The sequence below is a fragment of the Mercenaria mercenaria genome, chromosome 14 (genome assembly GCF_021730395.1).
Source record: "Mercenaria mercenaria strain notata chromosome 14, MADL_Memer_1, whole genome shotgun sequence".
NCBI classification, from domain to species: domain Eukaryota; kingdom Metazoa; phylum Mollusca; class Bivalvia; order Venerida; family Veneridae; genus Mercenaria; species Mercenaria mercenaria.
Window position 1 is genome coordinate 66,625,966 of NC_069374.1, and position 14,554 is coordinate 66,640,519.

Here is a 14,554-nt window from a genome sequence, read left to right on the forward strand (position 1 = left end):
AGCCACCGTATAAACCAATTGAATAAAACAAAACAAATACGATGGAGCTATTTCTATTTATATAAAACCTGTTAAAATTTCCTTTGGAAGCATAAAATGCAACCAAGAAAAATAATAGTAGACTCGGTTTGATTGAGTCTGTTCTTGAGAGGTAATAAGAAAGTGCAACACCTCTCACGCCCCCTAGCACCGGCTTAAACCATTATCTATACGAATTAAATACTTTCGACTTTCAAAGTTATTATCACCTGTTTCTTTATCTAAACTTTTACGAACTAATTCGCAGCAGTTGCTTAGTATAAACAGATTGTGTCGTTTAAAAAGAATGTATTCCAGTAACATAAAGTGGCTTATTTTATCAGTTATGTTCTAGAATAAAAGATAAATATGCTACAATAATAAATTTGTATTACATTTCAGCTTTTTTGGACAACATTTGGATAACAAAATACTTTGGTTCAATATTGTGTTCAAGGACAACTTTTAGAAGACCAGATTAGTTATTTTGCAGCTTTAAACTTTGGAAACAACATTCATCTTGAATTTCAGCTTTACGAACGAAAGTGAATGAAAAGATTCGTTCTGTTTCAGCTTTATGACAGCCTTTAGAAGAACTGATATTTTAAATATGTTCCATTCTTAACTTGATCCTTTCAACAAAACAATGTCTGTTCATTACTTATGATTAAGAAATAATATATCCCAAACAGTGATTTGTCATTGAATAAAATCATTTTTGCAGTTTAAATGCGAAGGAATTATATCACGAGATTGCAACCCGATTGATATAATAATACGCATCTAAACGATAAATAATGATTTTAATTTAAGAGCAAATCACTGTTTGAGATATAATATTTCGATTCTAGAACCCTATCAAGGATTATTATGTACATCCTTGACGACATCTTTCAAATATTTGTCTATTTTCTGTTTATTTCTTTTCCAGCGCGCCGCTATGGCGTAATAAATGTGACGTCAGAAAAAATGAATAATTGTTTAATAACACTTAATAAGCCTTCTTTGTTTAATAGGAAAACAAATTGGGTCGTGTTAGATCGTATCTTTCAACAGAATATGTGTTTACATGTCATGAATTCCATATACGCATTTTATTGGTTTATTGAAATATAACGACAGATAATATGTAATAGTTATAGTATGTGTGAGAGTGTGTTACCAGGATATATCAGAGCTAGGGGTACATCGAGGGTATTTTTCTCTGCACATATCGTCGAGGCCGGTAGGCCGAGACAGATATGTGAAGAGAAAAATAACGAGATGTACCCCTAGCTCTGATATATCCTGGTAACACACGAGCATACATATTATAACTGTTTTATCGCATAGTTTATCATTAAAATTTATATATTATTTTCATTTAAATTTGTTTATTATTATTTTTACTATTTTGATTCCCTTTCTGCGCCTCGCTGACTGAAACACTAAAACTTCTGTTTTAGAAAATGTGTTCCCCAGATAAAAGTACCCAACAAATTTCTGCATTGGTTTTAAATATTTGCATTTCATTGGCCAGACATATTGTAAAACTTGTTGTTTTGTTTGTAAAAAAAATCAAAGAAAAAGAAACATTTGAGAAATCTCAGAATTTCATATATTTCATGTATTTCTGAATTTGGCAATGACTATCAAGTTTTTGAAATAATCTAGTTTATTTATTCTTTTACTTTATAAATGTAGGTGTTTGTGACAATTCTTTCTCTGTGAACTGTAAATTGGAGCTAAAATCATCTTTTCTTTGAAAAGAAAAAATTATACTCCCTTGATAGGACCTCAATAGAGAAAAAGTGTTCCGATATATATCGGAACAGTTTTACTGTGCTGATATATATCGGAACACTTTTTTTCTTATGAAACTCCATAGAGATTTCCGTGTTGATATATATCGCAACAGTTTTGTAAGATATCAGCACAGTTTTGTAGTAATAATGTGTGTTACTATGTATAACATGCTGCAAAGATCAAAGGAAAATTGCCGCACTATGCGATAATTATGATTTACACTGGTTTATTATATATTTCGAAACAAAAAATTAATTTTGGAATAATATTATTTACTTAAGTCGAAAATGTTATCATAAATAAAGTTCCAAAAATAAAATGCTGTAAATATGAAGGTTGATCAAGAAGTAACGGCGCCTTAATTCACCGTTGATTCATTATATAAGTTAAAACAGTACCTATTAAGTAAATTCAATTCTGATAACACTGGTAAATATTCATTCCTCGGATTGTTTCGTTTTAGACACATAGAAATTCGAAGTATACCGTTGTAAACACCATTTCGCCACATGCTAATAAATTTTCGCTTCATAAACAGAAACATTACTACCCCCAATTAACATCAAACAATTCCCCTATATCACAAGATATTTTCATATGGCGTAACGTCGGTTTGATGTGTACCCTTAAAATGTTTGTTTCATCATCACAGAATAAAGTTCGCTTTTTAGTGCAAAATGTCGAGTTCTGACATTAGCAACGTTATTGAAGTGCGGCGTTCACCTTTACAAAGCTTATTGTAAATGTGAAATTCCCAAGAACTATGCAATATATTTTACGATATTTTGAAGAATAAAATACTGCAAAAAAGACAGGTATGATATGTTTTCTTTTCATGTAACGCGTTTTCACCGCTCCAGTGACATTATATCTTGATCATCGCTCGTATTTGGTGGCTGATTTCTACCATTTCATGTGTTCGTGTCGGCGAGTGAAAGTAACGAAAACACGACAGGTCGAAATAATGCATATTTGTTCGTGTCAGCGGGTCGAAATGTCGAAGACACGAAAACACGAAAGGTCGAAAACTGCTTATTTGTCATGTGTTCGCATTTCGACATTCGAGGCGAATACACGAAGTAACGAAACATTGAAGGCGAAATAACGAAATTTCAGAGGCGAACACACGAACTTTTGTATTATTCACTTTTCGTGTCGGCGGGTATCAAAACTTCGTGTTGTCGCCCTTCTTTTGTCGTGTCTTCGTGTATTTGCCTCGAAAGTCGAAAGGCGAACACACGAGAAATAAGCAGTTTTCGACCTTTCGTTACTTCGACCCGCCGACACGAACACACGACAAATGTGCAATTTCGTCCTTTCGTGTATTCGCCTTCCGGTATGCGAAAATAACAATTACACGTATGCTGTTGAAATGAATATGCTATCTAAATAATGTGTTTTACCATTTATAAAACAATATTTGTCCTAAAACGAAAGATAATGATTTATATTCCATAAAAGATGTCATTGTGTAGATATTTTATCACTAGTATTAAATTTGTACATACATAAAGCTTCTGTCTATCATTACGCCGCCCTGAACTTTGAATGCTATCTAGTGTGTTTTGCCATTGATACAAAAAATCTTCTCAATGTATGATAGAGAAAATGTTATATAATTATGCAATAAAACATGTCACTCTTCAAGTATTTCAGTTCTGGTATTAAATCCATATATACATAACGCCCCATTTTGCGCCATTATTATAGTGTATTAAGGCAGACCCTACACGAAACACTTGTCGTGTGTTCGTGTCGGCGGGTCGAAGTTACGAAAGGTCGAAAACAGCTCAGTTTTCGTGTAATCGCCTTTCACCTTCCGAGGCGAATACACGAAGTAACGAAACATTGAAGGCGAAATAACGAAGTTTTAATACCCGCCGATACGAAAAGCGTGTGTTCGCCTCTGAAATTTCGTTATTTTGCCTTCAATGTTTCGTTACTTCGTGTATTCGCCTCGAAAGTCGAAAGCCGAACACACGACAAATAAGCATTATTTCGACCTTTCGTGTTTTCGTTACTTCGACATTTCGCCTCGAAAACACGAATACACGAAATGGCAGAAATAAGCCACAATACTCGTATGTACAACCAAGAATATGAAAATAAACGTCCTCCATATCTAAATATATATATAATTTACTTCTTTTTCTGGTTTTGACCATTCTTGACATTATTGTGTTTTATTGCTTATGTTATTAATGTTAAGCTATATATTAGGAAAGTCTTTGGAAGAACGGATGCTTTAGCTCACAGCTCAATGACAATGTTTGATAGAAAATAGATTTTCAGTGGAAGGACAGAAGTATATTGACTTATAATGGAGTAACATAGGCAACATTTGAAAGAAAAATTGTTGAAATTTAGCTTCTTGAAACAGTCATAATAAAGATTTGTTTACCAATGCTTATGTTATATATCATAATCTACATGAATCTAAATTTTGTGACCATCATTATCTTATTTACTAACAAATGTTTGATTGGAATCACTAAATGTCATCTTTTTATTTGGACAGTACCATTAACTGTTAAAAAAGGTGACTCACGTGCTGTTAATGACAACTAAAGAACTTATGTTGTCATTCTTGCAATACTTATATAATTTTCATCTAACATTTGATACAAACCAGATTTTTGAATATAAGCGGGACACAAAATATCGAACACATACCTGTATATCACTCAAATCATAAACTAACATTTACATAAATTAAAGGCCCCAGTATCTATCAAGAAATTTAAGAAGGATTTATTTTTGTTTGTTTGGTTTTGGTTTAACGCCGTTTTTCAACAGTATTTCAATCAAGTAACGGCGGGCAGTTAATTTAAACAGTGTTCGTGGATTCCGAACCAGTACAAACCTGTTCTCCGCAAGTAACTGCCAACTTCCCCACATGAATCAGAGGTGGAGGACGAATGATTTCAGACACAATGTCTTTGACCAAATCTTCATGGATAACATACGCACCGCCCGGGGATCGAGCTCTCGACCCCGCGATCCGTAGACCGACGCTCTATCTAATGAGCTAAGCGGGAGGGTACATGATCTCAACTGAAAGAAAGGATTTTTTAAAAACTTCTTAAACTCAACACATTTTATAAGTCTAATGTCAAATGTGAGAATAAAACAATTATAAAAAGAACTATTAAAAGATATGATGATGATGATGATGATAATGATGATTAATGTACTTGTAATAATGATGGTGATAATAATAACGCTGATGACAAATATGACAAGGACGATAATGAGGACGAAGACGATGACAATGAAAATGAGGAGGCGGATGACAACGGAGACGGTGGCAGCAGCGACGATGATGTTTATGACGGCGATGATGACGGAGATGATGATGATGATGTTGACGACGATAACGTCAATGCCGCCGACGAAGGCGTCGACGATGATGATGAAAATGACAACGATGATTTTATTCAGGGTGGTAATTTTATTGATGATAATAATTACTGTGATAATTACTGTGAAAATGGCAGAAGAGTACACATTCTTACACACGTTGTCATATGTTGCTACTCTGGGATATCGCTATACATTTAATGGCAGATTGTCCAAATATGTTGCACCTAAAATTCGAAATAAAACAACACAGGTCAATAGTTGTAATCGTTATCAGAAAACAAAAGATAGAGAAGAAAGAACTTGCGTTTTAGGAGTGTCAAGTATAGAACTAATTCATTGGGAAAAAATGTTGAATATGTCTTATGTTGGATGAGTCAAATTCTGTAAGTGTATTATCATTTTGTTTTACTTTAATGTTCCGTCCACCGAAAAAATGTATTATACAGCAAAATGTGCAAAAGCCAAGTTACTTTAATGAATGCATCACGAAATTTCTCTTGTATATTACATCGAAAAGTATACACGTTATAATTATGACGATCATTTGAGCCTTACAAGCCAATATTTCTTTTGATCATACTTAAATAGCTTTGGCATTAATCTTCCTTTCCTTCCATCATAAGATACTTCTCTCGGTCTAATATCTTAAAACTTTGCATCTCTTACCAGACAGGATACTGGCGTAAGTGCATTTACTGTTTTTCTTACATTTAAAGCACATTTAGTTTACACACAACGCGCACTAAAATAAAAAAATAGGTATGTTCCGTTAAGAAGTTACTTTCTACAGACTCTCCTTTTTCGGTATATTTAAACTGCCTACGAGAACATTTTGCCGCACCAAGTGGGTTTACCTACCAAGTAAGTCTGATATCTAAGGCAGAATCAGTTTTTGTTTATTTCAGCATGAAATCGACTTGTTGCCAAGTCAAATAATTCAGTTTGTTTTAATGTTTAATATCAAGCACAGCATCACAGTTTTTACCTATGGTCTATATAGACCATACACAATATGTACAATTTTGCAGTTTTACCTACATTACAAACAACAATAATCCCCTGCACTAAATAGAGCTATTCCATGGAAAAATTCTATCTACAGTAAGTATGGGGTTGACCGGCTCTTCTTTTACTTTCTTGGACCAAATCACGCTTACGAAAATAAAACACCTCTAAATGGCCGAAAACGGGCAATACAGGCCCTGTCAAAACGACATGTTGTGCATGTTCTGACTTCTATTTCTATCAAATTACACGCGTACCTACTATTTCATATTTCTTCTCTTGAATTAAGTCGTTTATTGCATGCATGTCCCTCACAGATTCATCAACATTCGCCATCAGGTTAATAAAACATGGTATATGAATAGAAGGCATTACGTACAATATGCACATATATGACTTATGCTTGTAGTTTATAGGCCAAGGTCACTATTGGAGGTCAAGTAAAATTGTGTCCGCTCCATAACTGTTATGTTCATTGATGGATTGTCTTAGTGCTACACACAAATCTTTCCCCATGAAGAGACAATGTGTGAACACATGATCTATGCATGTCGATTAAAAATCAAAATCACTGTTTAAGGTCAATTAAAATGTGTTTATGCTCCATAAATTTTAATTTGCATTGAAGGATTTTTATTACTACACAGCAATATTTTCCACTATTAGACTTTGTGTCGCGCACATGACCAACGGTTGCCGAACAAAGGTCGATGTCACAACGGAAGGTCAAGTAAAATTGTTTCCGCTCCATAACTTTTATTTGTATTGATTGATTTTCTTAGTACTGTACACAAATATTTTCCATGATGAGACAATATGTCGCGTAAATGATCTATGCTTGTAGGTCAAGGTTACAATTGAAGCTTGAAAATAGTTTTGTTTCTTAGCTCCTGGAGGTCTTGAAGCAATTTTAGGTGTTAACAAGTAGGGACGAACACTAACAAAGTTTTCCGCTGGTAGGCGAGATGTCTGTATTGCCACTACAGTACTCGGTATTGTTTTTATAACATATCATTTTTATCAGAAGTAGATCACATATTACATCACTAAAGGGCGGCTTTGCACATACAGACTTGGTCAGGATCACTTCAGTAGCCAGAGTTTTCGACCTTTAACTGTTTTACATTTCATAAATTCCCACATAAAAAAGTAATCCACTGATGGATCTTCGTAAAATTTATGTGGGTGGGTGCATGTACACCTTTTATCAAGATCTCCTCAATTACTGCATAGTTATTTCCTTAAATTGTAATAAAATCAATTAAATTCCCCGAAAACAAAGTACCCCATTGATGGATCGTCAAGAAACTTGAAGACAAAAACAAATGTAGATCACTATAGGGCAGATTTGGTAACGAATAGGTTCCAAAAACCATGACACATATCATACATAATTTGTGTATATCTAGAAATTAAATATTTTGCAAAATATTCCAAATATCTTAGGCTTAAAATGTGTTTGTTTCCGGTATGTCGACCTTCCCTAAATTTTTTGCCCGACCCTAAATGTTTTTATTGCCTTGGACTTTCTCTCAAAACGTTGCAAAACTGCACTTTTTATGCTTTAAACATGGTCAGTGATGTTGGAAATCAACTTACTGATGCTTTAAAGGCATGACCCCCTTGTTTGTATTCATTTTTTATACAAATAAAATTTCCAAAAAATCCCGCTTAATAAAAATATTCCAAAAAAAGAATTACCGACCTACCTACCCGAAATGTTTTTGAGCATATTACCGGAAACAAACAAATTATTCGGCGGGGATATACATTCACTAAATTTGTTTGTTTTAGGTACATAACTTATGTTGTTTCTTTTAAACAAGATATATCTAATTATAAAAAGATTAATGTCGTTCAGTGTGATTCGTGCATAAGTGTTATCATATCTATATAATAATTTCTCATCGGGGATAGGAGTCGATAATTTCAAATAGATTCCAATGGATCAGTTTTGGTTCTGATAGTTTTCTGAGTGAGTCTAAACTGTAAAAATAATGTATTGTATTGTATTGTATTTTATCTGTCAAAATATTTAGTAGAGTGCATCTATCTTTTATCGTTAATGTTCCTCTACTTTTTATTTCAGGGCGCTATTAGATGAGAACAATATATTTTCACTTTTTAATGTCTTACACATAACCCAGGAGCAAATTCCTTTTCCGTTCGTTTCTCGTGTCGCCGTTTGCTTTTACACAGTAAGATGAGAAATTCTGCCAAGTGAACTAAGACAACAACAAATCATTTAAATAATAGAGGAAATAGATATGCAACATATTCCTAAAAGTATGTCTGAAAATCAACGACCTTTGGCTTAGCCTGCCTTTAAGCTAGTGCACTATACAATCCGCCCTTGCCAAACTTCACCCAATATATTTTCGCCTTTTAAAACAAACTGAGCACATGTCTCGATCGTACAACAACTTTTGTTACAATTTCAACATGTTTAAAAGGCTCCCATATATACCATCAGTGCTCAGAAAAACACAATACAACTTATTCCGAGTGTTTCAACACAAATTGCTTGTCCAAGGAATACGAGAATAGATCCGAGCCTGATGTTGCGCACTGAAATTTACCAAAAGAGCCGGGACACAGGCGATATCATCAGTGGTTATGATAGAAACATTATAAGAAACTTTGTCTGACAGGGGGTGTCCACATGTACGAAATAGCAGTCACATGCTCTACCGTACTAACATAATTCGCTAAGTTTCATCAATTCTGTCAGTTGCAAACACATTTCTAAGTCGCGAAAGCTAATGCCAAAGTGCAACACATGTCATTTTTTTCTCTGATACACTATATTTTACGTAGTTTTCTATTGTTAAAATGTTGTTAAATTTGGACTGTTACCATTTTAAACATGAAATGTCATGCACAACACCCATACCCCTAACTCAATGTCAATTAAGCTCACACTTAGAAGTCAAATGGCAATATGTTTTCTTTTCAAGTCCATCAATTCTTTTAATATCATTTGGCAGAAATGTTTCCCATAAGGCGATTTGTCATGCACAACATCCAGATCCCTAGCTCTAAGGCCAAGGTCATACTTGGAGGTTAAAGTCAACTATGAGCCTTTCCTGTCCGGCCTGAAAAATATTTAGCCGATTTCTTTTTCCTGTCTGTAGCTTGTCCATCCATGTATGGATATTGAAACAGCTTTGAATAAATATTCAACTACCAAGCTAATATTTGTCCAATTATAAAATGTTGCATTTTCATCAAAACGATTTACCTTTACTATAATGAAGTATTTTGTTATATTTTCTGTCTCACTTTCGCACAAATTTTAAATGAAATGTTATTTAAAATATTCATATGATATTGATAGATCTTGCAAGCAATAAACAACTGTTACATAGTAGTTGTTTATATATGCAAAATTAAATTAAAACATTGAGCTTTATAACACCCTGTATATAGCAAAACATTGTATATACATCATTAATAGATGTAAGATCATTAGGTCATACAGCATGTTATACAGAATATCTTTTAAGATCGTTCAACAAGACAATCATGTTTGTTAGTGTTATTGTTGACTATTTCGGCTTTGGTGTTCCTAGTCTTGCGTTTTGATAGTTTTTTTTTTGTACTGTTTAATCAGCCTTTGGATATGGTGACTGCTTTTTAATATTTTCTTTGACAGTTTCTGTGATATGCATACTCCATAACCTCAGATTCTTTCTCTGAATTCTAGGGCTAATTCACTACTGTAACTGGAACTATAGCCGCATTTATTGGAATTATACTCTGATGTGATGGTGGATGGATAGCTCAGTGGTTTGCACACTGGCCTTCCAATCCTGAGGTCGGGGGTTCGATCCCCGGCAGCTACTCGGGAATTTTCAGAAACGCTTTTCGGTGTTTCCCACCAAACTAGAGGTGTACTGGTCAGGAACCCAGGCAATCCTTGCGTGTATCAGTGCTATACACTGGGCACGTTAAAGAACCAGGCTGTCTATTCGCAACGAGCTAGGCTAAGTTAGCCGGACAAGCCTGTATCTGATTTCTGATCTCTCTGTCGTGGGGGCTTTGTCTCACTCTGTCCCTCCGGTCAGATCGCGCTGTGTCTGTACTAGTAGAGGATGAATTATGCGCCCTGTGTGGCTGCATTTGAACTATGTAAAGCGCCTTTGAACGTGAAATTGATCATGAAAAGGGCGCTATATAAATCTGGTATAATAATAATAATAATCATTGAATGTTCCTTATGCACCGCGGTACAAACAAATCTGCAGATGTTTCTAAACTTTATTTTGCCAATTTGCAACATTTTGAAGTGTTGAGTTCTGCTAAGTCCAACAGGCTAGAGGTCGTGGTCGGTTGCATGCATTTCCATTACCATCCATAACAGGCTCAATCAAACCGAGCCTGTAATGTTTTCATTTTTTCTCATGTGGAGTCCTGCTAGTTTTCACTATATCTGTTTTGTTAACTTAAAGCAAGAACATTTCAATCCCATCCGTTCAATACAACTTCACCAATATCTTTCTCTCTATCATGTGTTGTCGCATTTTTGTGTTCATGGTGTGCTTCAAGGGCCGTTGTAAGCGTCGTAAATCAGATGTCTTCATACTGATTTCTTCGAATTTAGGTCATCTATGCAGAACTGAGCACTCTAAAGGGAAAACTAAAAATCCTCTCGGTAGAAACCGATGGCCCGATTTCACAATCATATTCCAGAAATGTTCATTAAAACCTCCCTACTATATTCTTTAACAACTTTCTTTGCTGTTATAACATGTTCTTAAGGTGGCGGGACAGGTTTGATTTCTTCGCTGTAGTGGGAATCTTCTTGTCAGAATCTACTTTTCTGTTTTCAAAAATATTTTGCAGAAAAAGTCTTTAAATGACACTTTACCAATTGCATCAAGTCACGTTGATTGATCCATAAAATTATGGATAAATATTCAACGGAATGCCATGTTCTAAATGCAGTCTCTGCGAACACGCATACATACACAAGGACGAAACGAACAAAAAATAAAGGATCGCAGTGGGGCACCGCCTTGGACCTGCAAGTGGCAAAATCAACACTGGTGATTTTAAACCAGTTTATGGTGCGCATCTAACCTGACTCTTACCTCAACCATATTCTAAAGTCACGGGACAGAAGGCATGAACTGTAAAACACAAAAATGAATATCAAGCCTTAAGAACTAAAAATGCATCTACCCAATGCTTTTGCAGAAGGCAGGACACCAAGACAAAGCCCCGTAAAAGGCAACGAGAAACATATTACAACACAAGTATCACAAAAGTCAGTCCCTGTGGGATTTAAAGTGTCCTTCCCCTCTACAGTCAGACACAGTCAAAGAGGCAGGAAGCGTAGCGTCCATCTGATCTGTCAAAATGTTGCACACACTAAATATGCGATGTGTCTCAAAACAGACCTCTTTTGATAAAATTTTTATTAATTTTACTTATTTGAAATACAGTTGGAAAATTACAATAACCCAAATTTCTTAAAAAGGTTTTAAACCACATCCCCATAAAAATCTGGTTTTGAAATACCTTCTTACAAATGGTTTCTTTAAATTATTACCTAAATTTAAAACCAAATCTAAATAACGGTAGTAAAATCTAGCAAAATGTTTACACAAATTATAATAACGGTAGCCTTGCTGAAGAGGTTTATTTGTAATGTACTTTTTACGCTCATTAAAATCTTTAACACCATTGAAACCTCAAAATATCATAACATGTTCTCCAGAAGACGGATGGAGCTAGTTTTCTATACGGCTATATGAGGAGAGATATTTTTCAAAAGAATTTCTTGTAATTGTTGCCTGGTTGAAACTTTATCAAGTTTCTTCAGGTCATCTTGCTATATTAACACCTATGGCTACGATTGAAGACACCAAATTATTATTAAGTGTGTAGAATTACGGCAGCAAGTACAACTAGTGGTATCAAGTACAGAATCAGGTATCAAGTATGGAATCAGGTCATCGATTTTTATTTCTTCAAATGTACGGTGGTTGTATTATCATTATTTTTTTCTTTACAATTTCCGTCGACTGGAACATTTGTTATAATGCAATCACATATAACTTTAGCAAATGCATCCAAACAAAAATGCAGTAAATTTTCATGTATATCATACAAAAAATATATGAATATATAGAGGATATTTGTTTGTTTTGAGTTAATATGGAATATATCTCACTGAGAAGTGAGAAAATTTCAAATATTTTCACGAGCGCGTAGCGCGAGTAAAAATGTGAAAATTTTCTCACTTCGAGGTGAGATATATTCCATATTCACGAAAAACAAACAAATTTTCTTTTTATTTTATGCTCAATTACGTTGCGAAATGCATTTTGCAACTGTTTTAATCTCAGCGCGGGAAACAGACGTGCGTAAACAGACATGACGTCAGACGTGCTGTGACGTTATAAAGATGCATGCAACATAAAGTTCCATTTTGTTTTATATTTTGCTGCATAACGGTATGAAATTCTCTTTAAGTAAAATAATTTGAATCGAGAAATATATTATAAAGAACAAAGTGCGACTATAATTTTCATCCTGTTTTAAGCAAATAATTTAAAATTCATACACAATGTATGAGGGGGCGGAGCTCATATCTCTCACAGTGTGGAAATATAGATTTCATATTTTCACAGTGTGAGCGATGAGATATGAAAATATTTAACTGATAGAATACAGTATTTCATTAGTTAGCATAAAATAAATAAAAATATTCCTCCGAGTTTTACAGGTCAGTTAATTTATATAATCATGTGTTATATCTTTTATATCAGTGTTCTTTTAATATCTTTTCTTTGAAATACATGAAATGTTATGGATAATGTACAGGCATGATTAAATAAGGATATTGTATGAATGCATATTGGGTAATCTCTCATCCAGTGTTCATATCTGGAGCATATTTTATAACCGGTGCATTTTCTTTTTAAAGCACATTTTGCTACATCAGTTTTCATGTTTAGAGCAGTGTCCATGATACTAAAAATATAAAGAAAGCTAATCCGGCCACTGGCGGCCATTTTTCATGTTAATTATAAAAACTTCAGAGAAATTGGAAGAGGATCACCCAACGACCATTTCTGTGAAAACAATGCATATTCAAGTCAGCAGTTTCAGAGTAGAACATTTTCAAAGTTTACCTTATAACCAGTTAACCATTAAGGGAAAACTAACCTGGTGAAATCTGGTGATCTCGCTTTTAACCTAGATTATCCAGTTGCAAAAACTTGATCTAGATTTCCTAGAGATATAAATTCTGACGAAGTTTAATGAAGATGAAAGAGAAAGTATGGCCTCTTTACAATTAACAAGGTTTCCTGCAAATAATTGTTTTTAACTTCGAGTAACCCAGCTTTGAATTATCACAGACTTCATAGACGTACATTCAGACAAAATCTATGATGCTATCTCTAGTGTGTTGGCGAAATCTTTCTATTATTTAACCTAGTAAGGCCACGAGTGGGAGGGAGTTTTCCTACTACGCTTTCGTGGAAACTGAGAATCTTCTTGTCCAGACAAGCTGACTGTTAAAAAAAATACTTAACAGAATATTCCTTAACTGACTTTTTGCTAAGTTTCTTCAGACATGTTGGATCGTATAAAACATGGCCGCCATGGTGCGGGGTTAGTTTTCTCTATATGTATGTATGGAACACTGAAAATCGTTTTTCTCTGAAACGAATGGCTATGTTTCAAAATACTTTCACGTATTTGTTACTTGGTTGAAACTCCATGGTCAACAGGGTAGGGGCAGACTTTGCTTATATAGCAAAAAAATGGAAATAAGAATCTTCTTTCATGGAACTTCTGCCCTGATATCAAAATGATTTTACAGAAAACTGTCTCGGGTGACATTTTGCCAAGAGTGTTCAAATTATTTTGATCCCTCACAAGACATTAAGAAACATTGCCGCCAGGTCTGAAGCAAAAGAGCAACTCCCATGAGATGGGCAATACCGTAATACTGTATGCGCGTTCAGCAGATTTTTCGAAATAGATTCACTACCAGGCGGTGATTAACAAATTAAAGATACATTTCAGTCGGTTTGGCATACCTGAACAACTTAAATCGGACAACGGACCACAATACATATCCGGGCCATTTAGCAATTTTGCTAGAGAATGGCATTTTACGCACGTCATGTCAAGGCCACATCACCAAAGTTCAAACGGACTGAGTGAGATATACGTTAAACTTGCAAAACGCACATAAAATTTAAAAAAAAGACGCTAACTGTGACCCCTACTTTTGTCTTCTCGAACACAGAAATTCCTCATTACCTGTAATTTGTTATAGCCCTAGCCAACTCTTACATGGACGTAGGCTAAGATCAATTCTCACAGCAACTCATGAACAGTTATGTCAAAAGCCTGTTTATGC

General features: G+C 34.6%; 3 protein-coding genes across 4 annotated transcripts in view; all 3 read left to right on the top strand.

Moving 5' to 3' along the window:
- LOC123526128 (fucolectin-like) overlaps positions 1-3,450 on the top strand; it is a 46,108-nt gene extending 42,658 nt beyond the window's left edge. Inside the window, exon 6 of the mRNA XM_053523754.1 lies at positions 421-3,450. The gene's annotated coding sequence lies outside the window, so the exon portion shown is untranslated. The remainder of the gene's footprint in view (positions 1-420) is intronic.
- On the top strand, positions 2,481-5,364 carry LOC128548222 (prostatic spermine-binding protein-like). The gene is made up of 2 exons (XM_053522683.1): positions 2,481-2,513; positions 5,047-5,364. Exons 1-2 carry the CDS (start codon positions 2,481-2,483, stop codon positions 5,362-5,364), a joined length of 351 nt encoding a protein of 116 aa, XP_053378658.1.
- Positions 5,365-8,356: 2,992 nt separating this feature from the next.
- LOC123526984 (elongation factor 1-delta-like) overlaps positions 8,357-14,554 on the top strand; it is an 84,229-nt gene continuing 78,031 nt past the window's right edge. The window contains exon 1 of one of the 2 annotated variants that reach the window (XM_053523759.1): positions 8,357-8,369. The gene's annotated coding sequence lies outside the window, so the exon portion shown is untranslated. The remainder of the gene's footprint in view (positions 8,370-14,554) is intronic. The other variant, XM_053523762.1, reaches the window with a different exon arrangement.

Coding starts and splice junctions, on each gene's coding strand:
- LOC128548222 (XM_053522683.1), top strand. CDS start 2,481: ATGTCGAGTTCTGACATTAGCAACGTTATTGAA. Junction 2,514..5,046: donor ACATTAGCAACGTTATTGAA/GTGCGGCGTTCA, acceptor AAATATGACAAG/GACGATAATGAGGACGAAGA.